The sequence below is a fragment of the Columba livia genome, chromosome 2 (assembly GCF_036013475.1).
Source record: "Columba livia isolate bColLiv1 breed racing homer chromosome 2, bColLiv1.pat.W.v2, whole genome shotgun sequence".
In the NCBI taxonomy this organism is placed as follows: Eukaryota; Metazoa; Chordata; class Aves; order Columbiformes; family Columbidae; genus Columba; species Columba livia.
In genome coordinates this window covers 51,273,628-51,290,138 of record NC_088603.1, presented here as the reverse complement: position 1 = coordinate 51,290,138, position 16,511 = coordinate 51,273,628, and the positions used below count along the sequence as shown (strand labels likewise).

Below are 16,511 nucleotides of genomic sequence, written 5' to 3'. Positions count from 1 at the left end.
CCTTCAACTTCTTTGGCTTTTGTGGTGGACTTTCAGCAGGCACCACACACAGATACTGCTTGTAGGACCCCTTCATAAGCAGTATCCAGGATGCATCACAAGAAACTGTCAGACCTCAGTGTGTTTGTAACACTCAGCTAGAATGCAAATACATAAGTAATTAAAAGATTAACATGAATTTCAAACCCTTTCTTTTCAAACTACTGAGTACTTACTTCGGGTACAAATTGGTGTTATTTGATGCAGAACCATTTCACAGATTATCTGTTGGTCCATCACTGAAATAACAGTTGCTGAAGACATAGCAATCAGCTAAAGTAAGCATGGCTAAGAATACATTTCTATTTTTAATAACATTTATAGCCATTTTAATTGTATTAAAAACCTGACACATTTATTTTTAATTCAAGGACAGTTCTAACAAGCAGTAGCAAGGAGGGCAAGACCTGTAAATAATATTGATATAAATATACTGCACTGGCACAGTTGAAAGTTTTCCATTACTCAGGAAAAGGTCACTAGACATATTGAACATGTTTAGACTACCCATGCTGCTTAAAACATGACCGAAATAGCTTTACCATTTAGCATCTGACACAAATACAAAATGAAGTCTTTGGCAAACAGGTATGCCTACCTAATTTGGGGGTGTTTTCCTGACAAAGAGCCCAGTGTCACACATACACTGTCAGGGAGCCACAGTTTTCTTTGAGCTTTTCTTAATTAATCTGAGCTCAGAACTTTTGTACATGCCAAAATTATTTTTCTTCACCACTCCTATAACCATAACAAAGATGAAAATAATTTGGTTTTAAAGTATAAATTACTTTATAATTACTTAAAATTTATACAGTGTCTCATATTTGCATATTGACATTTTCTATTGTTTCTAATTGTGTTATTTTATACATTTAATGGGCAAGATTTTCAAAACTGACCTGTGGTTTTGAACAGCGTCCTATTTTAGATGTTCAACGTGAACACACTTGAAAAGCACAAATTTTCAGAGGGCCAGTATCCAATCTTTTCTAAAATTTGGTGTGCGAGTGTAACATTGCAAACTTGAGGTGCCCAACATTACTAGACTTTTTTTCTATTCAAAGACTGCACAAGAAACTCCTGAATTCTCTCCCCAGAGAAGTGTATCAGCAGAAATCACTTTTCTGCCCATCAGATTTTTCCTCCCATTTCTCATGTGTCCCTTGGCTGTCAAGAGACAATTGTTCTTCCCGCAGCGTAACAGCAGATCCTCATGTAACTGCTGCTGTTTACAATTTCCACCTACCAGCTGTGTAATTAGAGATAAATCTGGCTGTATAACTCCTTCTCCAAAATTATACATTAACCTGACCCAAAGCCCTGTGAAAGCAGCCTGAGGAGTTGCACTGATTTTTACAGACGCTGGATCAGGCATTTATTGGCTGTTCCATTTAGAAGAAAAAAGAAGCTGAAAAATGTTTAAAACCAAACACAACCATCAACTTATCTCAAATTGGCAATTTAAGGAGATGCTGGAAGGCAAATATAACATGTTTTATGCACTCTCAACTGCCCAAAATGTATTTCAACGAGACGACTTATAATATTTTGACTTTTGTGATATTTCTTGTTCTTTTCCTTATAGTGTTCTGGGCTTTGTTTTTAGGCAAAGTAATTATTAATAATATTTTTCTATCCTTAACTACAAACACATAACGTATTTGAAGCATCTTTTTTCATAAAAAACCCTCTTTGGGGCATTTTTGTGTAGTAATTTGCTATAGTTAACTTCTCAAAAATCCTACAACTCTGAGAGTATGGAAATTCAGAAAAATGAATTCACTCATGGGAAACCTTTGCAGTATTTTGATGTATCCATTTGTTTTCTAATGTGCTGTGTCTCTTGGGGTACTTGCTCTTCCAGGTTCTCCACATTGTGTTAACTCTGTAGTTGGACTCATTCAGGGAACAGGAAAATTATTTCTGAGGGAGGGAGCTGGTAAGGAGCAACAATCATAGAGGAAACTCACTCTGGCCAAGATGGTGATTTGGTCGCTACTCACCTCTTCTTACAAAAAGCATCTGGGTAGAGGTTTGCACAAATCCTAAGAGGAGACCAAGCACCCATATTGTCACCACCTGCCCCAGCTCTCTACACAGCAGGTGTATTTCAAGGGCATTGTAGCTGGAGGCTGCTATGGTCAGCTCTCACAAAGCTTCATTTCTACATACGCTACCTCAGTATAAACTTTTTGGGCTAATGGTTTCAGCAGATTTTTGGTTTTATATTTGATTATTGTACATACACTATATAAGTTTCTAGCAAACATCATACTCATGGTGTAATGATGAGATGTTCTCCCTCTTTTCATAATATTTTAAGTGACATTTTAAAAAATACAAAAACGATCTCTGCTTTTTTTTACATCCTGAAACTGCATTCAAATATTTGATGGAGGTGAGTTATGAAGACCAGAATGATTACAAATGGAGCTGAAATTGCAAACAGCAGATAATTCATTAGGCCAACAGGGAAGACAATACTGGATGTTTAAAGAACACTTCCATGGTTAAAAAAAATCATCCAAAGGACATTTTACACATTGAACAATGTTTATAGTTACTATTGCTACAGTATTTAAGCATCCCATTTACAATACATATCCTGTAGAGACATGATACAAACTTTGTAAGTGAGTTTTTTCATTCCTTCAGAGGAAGGAAATCCAGAGAACCAAACTGTGTTTCAGACATGTGCTAGACTTCCAAAACACAGTAAGAGAGGAGAACCCACCTGACCCACCATGGATCCCTTTACTGGGCCCCAACTAAGCAGTTGTGATACCTACATCTGGTGGTGCCTCAAACATCAGCTCGTACCTCCATGTCAGACTGTACATCACTTTGACCTGGCTTGACTATAACAGCACAACCGATATGACAGACTGGGTAGCCTGAATGTATCTAAATTATACTCAATTCTGCCTCCATCTCCGATGGCGAACTGTTTCATACTTCAGAAGACTAGATTAATTACATTAAGGATTTAGGAAATTAAAATAACCTGCCTAAGAGGTACGTACGTTGTGAAATCACTGACTCCTAAAGTCAATGTAACTAACAAAAAATTATGATAAATATGCCGCTAATCAAAGAGTACATATAAATGTACCAAGAATCAATATCCACGTGCTTACATTTAGTTTTGGAGACAAGCAAACCAGAACATAAAATAAAAAAACAGCAAGTCTTTCATCAGTCTGACTTTGCAAATCCATGTGTGGTCTTGTGCACAGGTATTTAGAGTGACACAGGGAGGCATCCAAGTCCCCAGATGTCACCACAGATAAGAAAAAAGAGATTTATTTATTGGGCAAAAGATGTAGGCAAACAAATCTGGATCTAATTAAGCAGTGATACATTAATTTGGGAACTAATTGTAGTAAGAATTCCTCATCCCGTATGGAATTATGCTTTCCAAATAGTAAACACCCTCTGAGAATTACCATAACTGCATAGCATGAGTAAATTTTCCAGTGCTGGCTGCCTAAAGTATGGCAGAATCATAAGTTTCCTGGCACAAGGAGTATCTGAACATGATAAAATCACAGTTGCAAATGGTATTAGGAGATACTGAAAGAATGAAAAATGAGATCTTTCTTTGCTGTGTTCACTGCGTTGAGTCTGTGCTCCATATTTGTGTTTAAAAGCCTTCAGCACTGCCATGTACAAAACTGCCCTTGGAAAACTCTGCAGAAAATCTGGCGGTTCCCCCTCAGAGACATTAATTTCTGAAACAACAGGTATCCATAAAAACAGCAGGTTTCAATCCAGACAGACTTCTTAAGGGGAAATTCCTAGGTGTTTAGGGGCTGAACAAGTCTCACACCAGCTTCCTTGTGTAGGGTTTCACCAAAATAACTGTCAAATGCCAAGAACACCACATTTTAAGGAACCCTCTTATCTACTGAGCCATCTGATTTTCAGATGAAGCAGCAACCTCACCATGAATTCCCACAGAGAACTGACAGGAGGACAGCAGGTAAGGTACCAAAACTAACAGAGAAACAGATGGACAACATCAGAGACTGAAACCTCACTGCAAACTCTTATAAGCTGTTGTCTTCATTGCTACCTTACAATATTTTTCTCTCTTCAACTGGTCCCAAGCTCAGAGTAAGAACAGAGCAGAAAAAAGACAGAGACTTTTGTTCTTTATCCTAGTGGTAAGTGGTACCATTCTGTGGAAGTATTTCGGGGGGCTTTTTTTTTTTTTTCTCATCCCATTAAAACCATAAGAAAAATTAAGTCAGTTCTTAAAAAAAAAAAAAAAAAGAGAGAGAGAGAGAAAACAGTTTGCTCCCAAGAGACAACCTGGGATATTAGTTACAGATGTCATAAAACTTTTCCTGCATTGCTGCTAACTCCAGTAAAGCAGTTGGCAATGTCTTTTGAACACACACTTGAAAATATGAAATAATATTTACCAATAGCTATTAAGGAACAGATTCTGAAGAGCACGTTACTGCACAAGAAGTCAATCAACAAGGATCAGTGAAGCCATTTTTGGAAGGAATTACTTGTGACTATTCAACTGACCGAAAGGTAAATATGAAGGGCGCTATTACAATGTTATTTTTTAAATGGAGTAAAGAAGCAAGGTTCATCGTAAGTAACATTAATATGGGATGTTGCAATACTTGTGGTAATTTTGGTCTTCTACATTGTTTTGCTATCAGTCACAATATCACATTTCATTATGAACTGTCCTCAGGATAAACAATACATTTTGAAAATAAGACATCCAGTAAGCATGCAATATTACCTTCCATTTGAAAAAGGCAAATGAGTTAAATGAACTTAAGGATAAGCCCCTGCTTGAATATTTCATTGTAAAAGACATTTTCAACTGCAACGAAGAGATTGCTTTTGTTTACAATTTAGGGAAGAGCTAGAGCAAAGCAGTTTAAGCCTTCTAAGATCCAAAAGAAGACAGCAATCAAGATTTTTACTACTTTTCCAGAATTCTAGGAACCTTATGTGCCTGTAGATTTCAGACAGCTCTCTGGGGGCATTTGTGTTGAATTAGACACTTATACAGTTCTACACATACTTCCATTTATTTCTATTAAGTTTCGAAATTTTTTTTTTAATGCAGACAGAGCTCCAGATTTAGAATAATTTGGTATCTATCAATGATACCTGATAATCCAAATCTTCTTAACTGCCCAAATCTTACAGTTTTGGTTTGTTTTATTTTGGTCAGACAAGAAATTAATAATGTCCCAAGATCACTCAACCCTGAGTTGTTTTATATGCAAAATAAATTAGTAATACACACACAAAATGTGGCATCCGCACATATTACCAGTGACTTTTCCATTACTCTTCCAGTATGGCACTGCACACCACTGACCCTCACCCACTGGGGTAATTTCCAACCTACGCATCCAGCCCTTTCTGCTTCGCCAACATGGACACAGGGGGACCCAATGGCCAGACAATTATTAAAGCAACAAGGAGCTTATTCAGCAGTGAAAGGCAGAAGCCTGGATGGAAGTTTCCTCCAGGCTGAATTTGGCCAACAAAATATAGTCTGAATGATGCCAGAATGAAAGAGTAAATTTCATAAGGAACGAAAGGGATAAAAAATAGGTTTTCATGGAATGAATAGCTATGTAGCTCCTGAGACATATGAAATCTTAGTAGCCAAAGACTGAAAAATTGTAATAACTACAGTGTGAGCACTGCACAAGAAAATGCCTGCCAAATTCATGTTCTGATGCCAGAAATTCTGAAAATCGTGAAAACCTGAAAACAAAATCTGAAAAGGCAAAAATATGGTCATTGCTAAGTTTTGGGAACAGCACTACTGACTGTAGGAAATGTTGCTAATAAAATTATCAGATCAAAAGAAAGAACTGCAAAAATTACTCTTACCTTACTCACTTTTTGTGGCACAAGGGAAGTATATTTCAATAATCAAGTGGGACATAAAGCCAAATGTGTGCACATAACCTTCAAAATATTGATTATACTGATTCTCAAATAAATGTTTGTCAAGGATCTATAGTTACAAAATAGGACAAAAAAAAGTACATGTTCAGATGAAAACAAATTATTCTTTCTTTTTTACTGCCACCTGTCATAAGTTAGGTTTTGGACAAGGACAGTTATGCTGCTGTTGGAAACCACTAATTTACTCCCGGCTGTCAAAGTTTAAAAGGTATCAGATCCAGAAATTAGCACACTACTGAAAATAAGGACTGTCTCACATGTTGAGCCTTCTGTACTTTCACGCATGGGAACAAACTCTTGGCAGAAAATCCTGTCCTTGACCTGTGACTCTCAGGTATCAGAGACTGATAGAGGCAACCAGTTGTCCTCTGGAGCCTTGGGAGCAGACACAGTTTCCCTGTGGAATCTAAGATCTCTTGTCAACATACATGCATTTCCCCAAGGGCTATAAAAGTGAGGCAGTAAACAAAAACAGCTGAAAGAAACAGGTCTGCTTGGCAGAGATGAGAAGTTTCACTGGCTGGTGCTACCTTCAAGTTATGCAATGCCATGCTGAGCATAATGCTCCTTATTTTTGGAGAGCCAAAATATTGCACAAGGTGGCCCTGTTCTACCCAGACATCACTCCCTCCCGAGCACACCAGACACTATACCATGCCTTACAAACACTTTGGAGGAGAAAATAATTTCCTCTTTGAATTAAGAAGAGCAACAGGTAAAAATACTTTGAGAGAGAGAACTCAGCAAGTTGCTGAACATGCAATTCCTGGCAAATCTACAAGGAAGGCCACACTGAAGGTCACCTGAAGATAGCAATGAAGCTGACCAACATGAAGGTCAGGAGTTGGATTGCTGCGGCTGCAGCTACACAGATCTATAGCTCAAACATCACTGGCCTCATGGCCACGTGACCACTTCTCCAGGAAGCAGCCCCAGCATGACAGGTAGGGGAAAATACATCCTCCTCCAGTTCTTGCACAGATCCAATGCCTAAAAAACAAGCTTGAGAAGAAAACCCGGTCATATTTTCTACTATGTTCATCCCTGAGTTGTCAGAAGTCCACTTCTAAAACTGCATCAGTTTCTAATCTTGCAATTTAGTTGCATTCCTCTTATTCCCATTCTTATCTCTTCATGACACCTGGCCACTCTGGCAAGCATTCTTCTTCCCAAAGCTCCTTTACATTTAACCTTCTCCTGTGTTATATGACAGATTAGTGTATTTATTCTTTTTCTGAATAACTCAGTATTATTTGCAATGCCACTGTCCTTTCCTGAATTGAAGCATCTGATCATGTGAAATTTAGCCATCAGCTCACAGCAAAATGAAGAGGATGGAAGAATATTTGAACCCTACCTTTCAATTTTGCAGCAGCTAATGACCTGGCACACAGATAAAAGGCATAAATGACTACCACTTCGCTGCCTTCCCTTGTCTATGAAAATACCATCCAATTGAAAACCTGTCCCATGCAGTTATGAAATGGACAAGCCTGTTGATATGTGAAACAAATCAATTGTCTACCTGGAGAAGAAAACCTTCAGAGTAGGATGACCTCTGACAGGAAAAAGCACACAAAGATCTACAAAATAATAAACTTCTAACATCCACAAATTCTCTTGTCACATAAACAAATCAATAGCAGTACTAATAAACAACAATTAGGTCCACTAGTGAACAAATGGACTGCCAAACGAAATGCAGGGAAGGCTAAAAAAAATATAGTCTTCTGTTCTTAAAATTTAAACATCCTGCCTCCTTCCCTGAACACTTCCCTTCCTCTAACTGGCAACTGCCTACCAAAATTCATCCCTGGAAATGCTGGCAGAGGCAGGGTGTGGACCGGATTCAGAGGCACAGGTTTTATCACCACCTCTTCCAATTCCACTCAGATGACACAATATTGAAAGCTGCCCACCACAGTTATATCGTTGCTGTCATCAATAAGGCTAAAGATTGAAAGACGGTTTCAGTTTTGGCAGCGTGAACCAACCTCAGAATTGAGGCCGAGTTTGAATTGGAAACAGAGAAATGTATTTCTTGTACATACCTCCCACATACGTTACAAATGTGCATCTAACATTAAGTCCTGTGATGAGATTCTTGTGCCAAAGAAAAAATTCTCATTGACTTCAGTAAGTTTTCAGCCCTGAGTTACAAAAGTAAGCAAAAAGTAATAAAAAAATCTTTTGCTTCTTAACCCAAACTCTTCAGCTTTTCAGTATGCTCTCAGCTGTAACATATGCAGCTGTCGCATCCAAAACCCTTCTCTTTCTGGCATATCAAGGAAAATACAGTTCAACTGCATATGAAAAATAAACAGTGGGACTGAATAAATCAGTGTGTCCCCTGGTCTTAGCTCTCTCCAAATTGCAGGATGCAGTACTACCTCCTAAATGCTGCTCCTGGGAACAGGCCACAGCTGCTGCCAGCCGGTGGGACAATACAGGAGGACATCCCCTCACCCTGCAACAAAAGGAGCCCCAGCACAAACCCACCACTCAGCCCAGGGATGGCTACAGCCACAATGGGAAACTGATGGAGACACATCACAGGGAAGAGCCTGCGCCCTAAACCACCCTGTTGTGCCATGCACTGGAATTGAATGAACCAGGCTGGAGTGTGAAGAAATGGAAAGCATACAGAAAGATTATAGAGAGCTATAGTGCACAAATGGACAAATTTCTGGAGGCATTTCAGTAAATGCTCTCTTGAATACCTGAAACTGTTTAACTTACTGGCCCTTTTATATTAAGGACACATGGATCCTTAAACAGATTACAGTTGAAGGAGTAACACAGCAGTTGGTAAAGTGTCCTTTGGATGCTTTTATCCCTCGGATTTCTCTGAAAGCAATGTACAGTTAGTTTTTTCCTCAGCTCACGGCAGTGCAAGATCAGACCTAAATTAGAAGATTATGGTTCATCCTTCAGAGGGGATACTTTTTCAGACAAATAGCATTTGATCCTGTGAGAATAGGTATGATGTTGCCAGTTGTGCTGCCTAAATTACATCAGGCCTCAAGCTGAATAGAGCCCAAATTGCGATCACGAATATAAAGATTTCTTTCATCATGTTTGTTTAGCTGTGCAGTCACGTCACCACTGACTGTCTGTGTGCTGTCTGCAAGCACAGAACAAATTATGAACTTGAATCTCTCTCTCTCCATTCATCTCCACTCTAAATCTCTATCAAAGAATATTTTTTAAAAATCCCTGGTTAAAAATAGCAGTGACTTATCTTGAGAAAACACTGGTCCTCTGGTCTGAGTTATAGGTATGTAGGCGTACTATATCTTCAGTGCAGTCCTGGTGTTGCTCTAAGTTTTCACTGCAATGTCTAATAGTATAAAACGAGCCGTAAGTTTCAATGCACACACATGTTATGCCAAAGAGTTCAAACAGACAAGGAAGAGAGAATAAGAGGAAGTATTTCCCCAGCTTTAAAGGGTTCAGAAAGATAAAAGGCTTAAGCCAGCATCCAACAGTATCAATAGCAACATGGCACCAATGGCTATTCTTTAACAGTGTTTTTTAGAAAAACAAAACTTCTTGATTAGAATGTCTATTGTTTTAAGAACATCCAGTCAGCAGTATTTATAACTGATGTGATAATAATGACCCCACTGAAGTCTGACAGCAGTTTTTAAGCATATCAACCAGTGCTCCAGCAATTTATCAATTTAGGGTCACTGGACATTGTTTATCTACATTTTCTCTACACTTTTAAAGGGTTCTGTGGACCTTGCTCTTTCAGACTTAAGAACCAGTTTACTTTTTGCAGTTTGGGTGGGTGCTGTATTTTGGTAGCATATGAAATGTCTCCAGGGTACTTAGCATAAACAAGGCTTTTGAGAACACTACACTAAATAGAAAACGGCATCTCAAAGCAATGGATCTGCTTTATTCATGCGCAGTTATCTTTTTTCTTTTTTCTTTTTTTTTTTCTCTCCCACAGTACTGACAAAGATGCTGCTGTCAAAGGAAGTTATCAACAACATAAAATGTAAGACAGCAAAAGCCTGGCTAAGCCAACAGTTCCCAGCTTCCTCTGATAGAGTCCACTTGCTTGTTAGTGCTGCGGCTTGATGGCTGAAGCCTTTCAGCTACCTTCCCGAGTGATGTTTTCATCTCTTTCCCCCCAGCCCACCTGCAACAACAAAGGCAATTAGCTTCACTACCTCCCTGATCTGTACAGCCTGACCAACCTCCAACAAGAGCAAGAACTTGGAAACGGCTGATGCCTCTTGTAGGCAGAAATAAACAGAATGAACAGTCCGACTGAGATGCTCCTCCACGCAGCCCTCATGAACCACAGCTCCCTCCTTGTACAGCGCACTTCTCCAAGGAACTGGTCGCCTCACTGGGGAGCATCACTAAGGGACTCAGTAAACCAACTCATGAATTGGCTTATGTTGGAAATGCAAAAGTTGAGGCTTGTAGAGCCAGCCCTCCGTATCCCAACAGCACACAGCTCTCACTAGGAGAACCGCTGCATGCTTCAGGCTATTGCCTAGCATCTGCCTGCCAGCCCGCGTCCATCACAGCAGCTTTCCAGGGTTGCCTTCTCCAAACTCAGAGTCTTTACCAGCAGTCAGCAACGGAAAGAACTTGGCACCTACGGGAGGAAAATAAATGCAGGAGGTTTAAGTACCTTCCCTTAGTTCTTGTTCTCAAAAGTGACTTATATGGACAGCATCTTATGAAACAATTGAGATCCCAAGAATTTGCATTAGATTTAGAGAAACTGCTGAAAATTCAATTCTATGTTTCACTGCAAATTAAGGGTCTCAGAAGTCTGCACACTTTACAAAATCTTAAAAAATGGGGCTTGGGTTCCCAAGTAACTTGGCCAATTCTGAACATTTTACCCGTGACCATCGTTCATTCCCCTAAACATTAAGCTGCACAAACCACTCCCAAAACCAAGTCTGGGAAACAAATTTGCAGTCGCTCAGGGTAGCTCAATACTTAGCCTGCTGAGTCACCATAATGACCACAGAACGGATGGATTATATGATTTTAATAGGTTGGGCACCACTGTTTTTTCCTTTACAATCACACATCCTAAAACAACTAAGAAGTAGTTGAGATAAGTCAGTCAGACACGTGTGACCACACTTTGTTTATTTTGAAAAGTCATCACCGTTTCTCCAGATGCATGCTGTTATATCTGCACCTGACCATACACTGCTTCTCTTCAGTCAGGGACAGGGATTTACACATGCCTGCAAAAAGCCTTCTGGAATAACAGATGTATTTTTCTAAACACGGCTTTGTTGCTCCCTTTATTGTACTAGCAGTTTTTCTTGTCAAGGGAAGGAGTTAATCCTGCCCATAACTGCGCATGTCTTTTGCAAATACAGCTGAAACTAAGGAAATCACCAACATGCAATTCTGTTTTTAAATAAACATTGAAATGGTATCTCTAGGTTGTTTTTCTGCTCTGCAGTTATAGTTGTTAAAACAATAACCCTAGCACTCTCAAACACATAAGCACCCCAATGTACTGCACACTTTACAACGGCCCATGGAAGTTACTTTTTAAATACAGTCATAGAAGAGAGAAATTAATTTTCTTCCTCCTACTGACTTTCCTGACCATGTGGAAATTTTTTTGTCCCCACCATCACATTTCTCATAGGAGAAACTGTTACTGGGCCTGCTCTTAAAATCACTCTGTGAAAAAAGAGTATGGAAAATAAGGGTGAAACTGTATGAACACGGCATGTGTTAAGTAACACCCAGGCCCTCAAACACCACCTGTGTGATTTCTGCTCTGCTTCCCACTTCTTGCTTTTCTTAATGAATTCTTAACTGATCCCTAATGCCTTTTGAGTGGCTTGAGCAGTGCCAGGCTGTACACTTCTTGCCCTGTTTCTCCAAGAAAATGAAAGACGATGCAGGACACATGAAGTTCTGGCCACAATATTATTCAATAGGATTTTTGGTTTAGATCTTTGTAATGCCAGGATTTCTCACCAGCTTAAAGTGATGTAATATTCAAATCCGAACCAGTAGGTGTTAACTTAAAATGAAACACTTTTGCCCCAACAGCAAAACCATGCTGATGACTGTTACCTCTTGTACGAAGGGTCCTGAGAAGGTGGCCAACAGAGGGTTGAACAAGACCAAAGAAGGGTTAATATACAGAGAGTACGAAAGGAAGCAACACCATGTAGTAGGCAATAAAGGATTAAAAAACATGTCCAGTGTTTAACAGGTAATGTGACACAGCTCTGCCTCAAGAGCTCTAGGGAACTGTTCACTTCATATAATAACCTTACTGGCATGACCTCTTCCAAACTGGAAATGGTACAATCTACTCAATAAAAATCTCTGTTTGTTTTATTTCCTCATCTCTGGTATCAGCTGAGCATTACACAGAACCAAAAGAGAAAATTATCCCTGCCCTCCTTGTCTATCCCCAAAATTTTGATCCCAAGGGGAAAAAAAGCAGTGTGGCAAGGCACACCGGAGCAAATGTAAGATGCAGAGTGTAGCTAAAGCTGGGGCTGTAAAAGAAGTGAAAAATAAAGTTTAGTAATTAATCCAACTGGAATAGGTTCTCCACTGAAAAGTTCAGTCTAGGATCACCATTGGTAGTTTTTATACTCTAAGCAGAACAGGCAGTCAACAGCATGAGCCACAGAAACACACACCCAACAAGCCAGCTGAAACAACCGTCAACAACTGCTTGAACCCATCAGCTTCACTTGGTTGTACAGTGAGTGAGGGGGGTGCTCAGGTGGCAGGTGACAATGATGGGGACCAGGCAGTCTTCCCCATCACAGGGTGCTCCTGCAATGACTGACAAGCAAAGGAGCGACATTAACAAAGCAGCTATGAGACAGTTACTTAATGGTTACTTTTCAGGAGCTTACTTAAACACTGGGTCGATGTAGATATGAAAATGCCACATAGCAAATTACATTAATTTGAAACATGTATCTATAATAAAAACTGAAAGTTTCAGGTTTTCCTGTGGTTATGAGCCTGCAAGCTATTCCACACAGGCAGATCTTTGTGTCCCTGATTAACCTCAGTCAACTAACTTAAACAGGGCTGTCTCTGATTAAGGTCCACATTTGCAAGCTTCAGAAAACACTTAGTATAAATACTTGGTTGTTGGCCAACCCTGATTGCTGTATGTACATCACATCTGATAGGAGCAAAATATGTCAATTTGTGAGAATTTAGACTGAAATTTCCTTAGAGACCAGGACAGCACTGTTTTTCTTGTTGCTCTTCTAGTCACGGCCTCAGCATAATTATCCTTTTCTTGCCAACATCAAAGTGGAGTGGGGGAGAAGTTATTGTTCAAAAGTAAGGATAAATCCCCTTGCCTCTAACTTCTGAAGGATTCAGCTTATGACTCACTGTGTCCACAGTGAAATGAAGTTGTGATCACAACTCCTGATCTGATCCAACACACATTTAAATCAATGGGAGTCTTTCCGTTGACTTCAATGGAAGTTGGGTCACGCCCTTAGCAGACACTAGCTGTGCACATAACAAAAATCACCCTCCAGTTTTGGATGGCAGAAAACATGGCCAGCCTGGAAACAGCAGGGATCCCTGAGTTCAGAGATTGTCTACAACAAAAAAAAACTAAAACAGGAAGAACCAACAGAGAGATGCTTCAAGTGCACCTGCCTGCCTCTCTCTAGCATTATCGGCCTAGACGAAGCTGCATCCAGAGCAAATATTTATTAAAAATGTGAAAAGAGTAGATCTTGGCAAAAGCCAAAATCTGGCCCAGAGTGGAAAATGTAGAATAATTATTCAATATTAAAACAAAGGTTTCAAATGAAATAAACATAAGCTTGAAGAAATGAGGTCAGTGCAACGTAGAAACTAGAAAAGGCTTGCACCAGACTTAGTAGCACAGTTTTATGCTTGTCAAACATGTAGGTCAACCTAGGACTTCTAAGAGAAGGGGACTGTGGGCACGATCAGTGTCAGACTCTATGATGCATGTTAGCAGATCACCAACAAATAGCTGTGTGTCGCTTTTAACATTCTTCATATGGCTCTTATATTAAAACAGTAATATAAGAAAAAAATCTCACAATGAGGGAAAGCTAAGCTTTTAAATGACACATATAAACCAGTTTTAAGAGTGTTTTGGGACTGTCACAGAAAGACAGAGGAGAGTATGGACTTTGGAAAGATTAAAAAATGACTATGTCATGTTGGTAAGAAATCGATCGTTTTCACAAAAAAAAAAAAAAAAAAGCCAGGAATATTAATATTTCAAATCAGGGACCGTTTAGTCTGGATGATACAGCATTTGTAGCCTGGTCTTCACCTTGGCTTACATGTCCCCAGGACTGATGCAGTACTATTTGCACAATTTTTAGGTGGGAGAGGTGGAGGTATGAACAGACTGGCTACCCTCAAGTAGCAGGTATGTCTTGACAGGGTATAAGAAAATTATTGACACTTGGTAACCAGAAACATCTAACTCAGGAAGGCCTCTCTGGGCTGATAATTTATACCATCTAGTCTGTCAGGGCCTGAGCTTGGCAGGATGAGGAGAAAAAAACAGGCCCTTCTTCAGACAGCTTTTATCTGCACTTATTTTTCAGCAAATCAAGAAATGCACAATGACGCAGGATTTTGTTGGGTTAGTGATGGGCTTAACAGACACATGCTGTATAAATTAAGAACAGAAAGGTCCTCTGGGGCTGGGCAGCCTGTGCAATGTAAGTACGCTGTACCACAGGTAGCAGGTGCAACCTGACACCCTGCACTGACTTAGCACTTGCAGGAACCGAGAATGAGCAGAGAGCTTGCAAAACATGACACAAACTTGTCAGCAAATTACTGGCCTAGAACCCCCTCTCCTGTGACATTACTCCCATGTTTGAGCGCAATATCTTAATTATACCTCATTTTACCTGTTATAGCTCACAATTTGGGCTGCATTTTCGGTCTTGCTTCTCATTTCATTAAAAAACAGAAACAAAACCCAAAACCCACCAACAGCTGGGAGAGAGCAATATCTCTGAAGGCAAAAAGCTAGCACTGTTGATCATAAATTTCTTGATATATATATATATAGGGAGCATGGATATAAATCATGTCTGCGACAGATTTTCTACCGCCTGTTACTCCCAGCAGCTGCCTGCCCGCAGCCATGCCCAGCCACTCCGCCGCTGCCGCCCCCCGCGCTCCCACGTCTCCCGCAGGGGAGGTGGCGCCCCGCAACCCAGGGGGCCGAGGGAGACCCCCCCCTCCCCGCTCCGCATCGCCCCACACCTCCCCGGGAAGCCACTCCGGGCTCTGTGCCGACCATCGCCGCCCCGCCCGGCCCGTCCTCGCCGCGGGGTCCCGCCGCGGACACCTACTTCTTGCAGGGGATGAGCGCTTTCCTCTCCTCCAGGATACGGAGGCGCTGGTTGGGACCGTCGTAGGAGACGGCGGCCCGTGTGTTGCGGCCCGTGCCGTGTTCGTAGGTCACGGTGCGCCCTTCCCACTGCCGCGGCGCCTGGCACGGCTCGGCCCCCCGCGCCGCCGCCCCGCCGACCCGCAGGAGGAGGCCGCTCAGCAGCAGCAGCCGCAGCAGCAGCAGCAGCAGCCTCGGCCCCGGATCCAGCTGCGGCTGCGGCCGCCGCAGCCGCATCCCGCCCGCCGCCTGCGCCATGCTCCGCACCCCGCTCCGCGCACGGCCGCCCCGCACGGCGCGCAGGCGGGCGGGCAGGCCTGCGCCAAGGCAGGGCGGGGGCGGCCCGCCTCCAAACCCGCATCACCTCAGCGGGAAGAGAGAGGCGGTTTCTGCTCCAGCTGTTCCGTAGGAGCGAGATGGGAGAGCAGGAGGCAGCGGGAGAACGGGGACCCTCGTGCCCCCGTGCAGCCGGAGTGCCCGTGAGGGTTTGCTTGCCCTGGCTGTGCCCGCGAAGGGTGATGCCAGAAGGGCACCTGCAAGATCCGAGTGTTGGGGTACTTCTGAGCACTCTGTGTGGGCTTTGGGAGGAAGGGGATACATGAACAAGAGGGGGACCGCCTGGGTGAAGCTGCTGTAGAGGGAGGAATTAACTATTTCCTTGCCGGTGGCTCCCAACAGACAATGTCATCGAGCACATGAATACGTTAATCTCCCACTGATCTCTTTTTCAGCCCTTGTTTACTGAGCTCTGGTTGAGCTTTCCTTTCACACAGAGGGAGGGAGGAACCTTCTGCCCCCACAGATACTCTGCTGCACGCAGGCCAGAGCCCTGCTGGATCCACGAGGGGAAACACCGGTGGCACCAGGGAACCTGGCCAGGGCAGGCCCAGGAGCTGCTAACTCTGAGCCATGCCGGAGCTTTCCCAGGCCACTGCAATAATCTGACATTGAGTTAATACTGTTTTCTCATCGAGTCTCTCAAAAGACCGGTAGGCAGCATTTCTTCCCAGTGACGGAACGGCCCATAGGTCTTTTCCGTGCACAGGGACTGGTGTTGGAGGGAGCTGGGAGGGAGTCGCTTCGTCCTGATATAGGAGAAAACTTGAAATCCCCTATCGCACCC

At 41.9% G+C, this 16,511-nt stretch overlaps 1 protein-coding gene across 1 annotated transcript in view; it reads right to left on the bottom strand.

Annotated features, from left to right (window-relative positions):
• EPDR1 (ependymin related 1) overlaps nt 1-15,719 on the bottom strand; it is a 32,669-nt gene extending 16,950 nt beyond the window's left edge. The window contains exon 1 of the mRNA XM_065051848.1: nt 15,351-15,719. Coding sequence (XP_064907920.1) covers nt 15,351-15,646 — 296 coding nt within the window. The 5' untranslated portion in view covers nt 15,647-15,719. The remainder of the gene's footprint in view (nt 1-15,350) is intronic.
• Between the last annotated feature and the right edge of the window lie 792 nt (nt 15,720-16,511).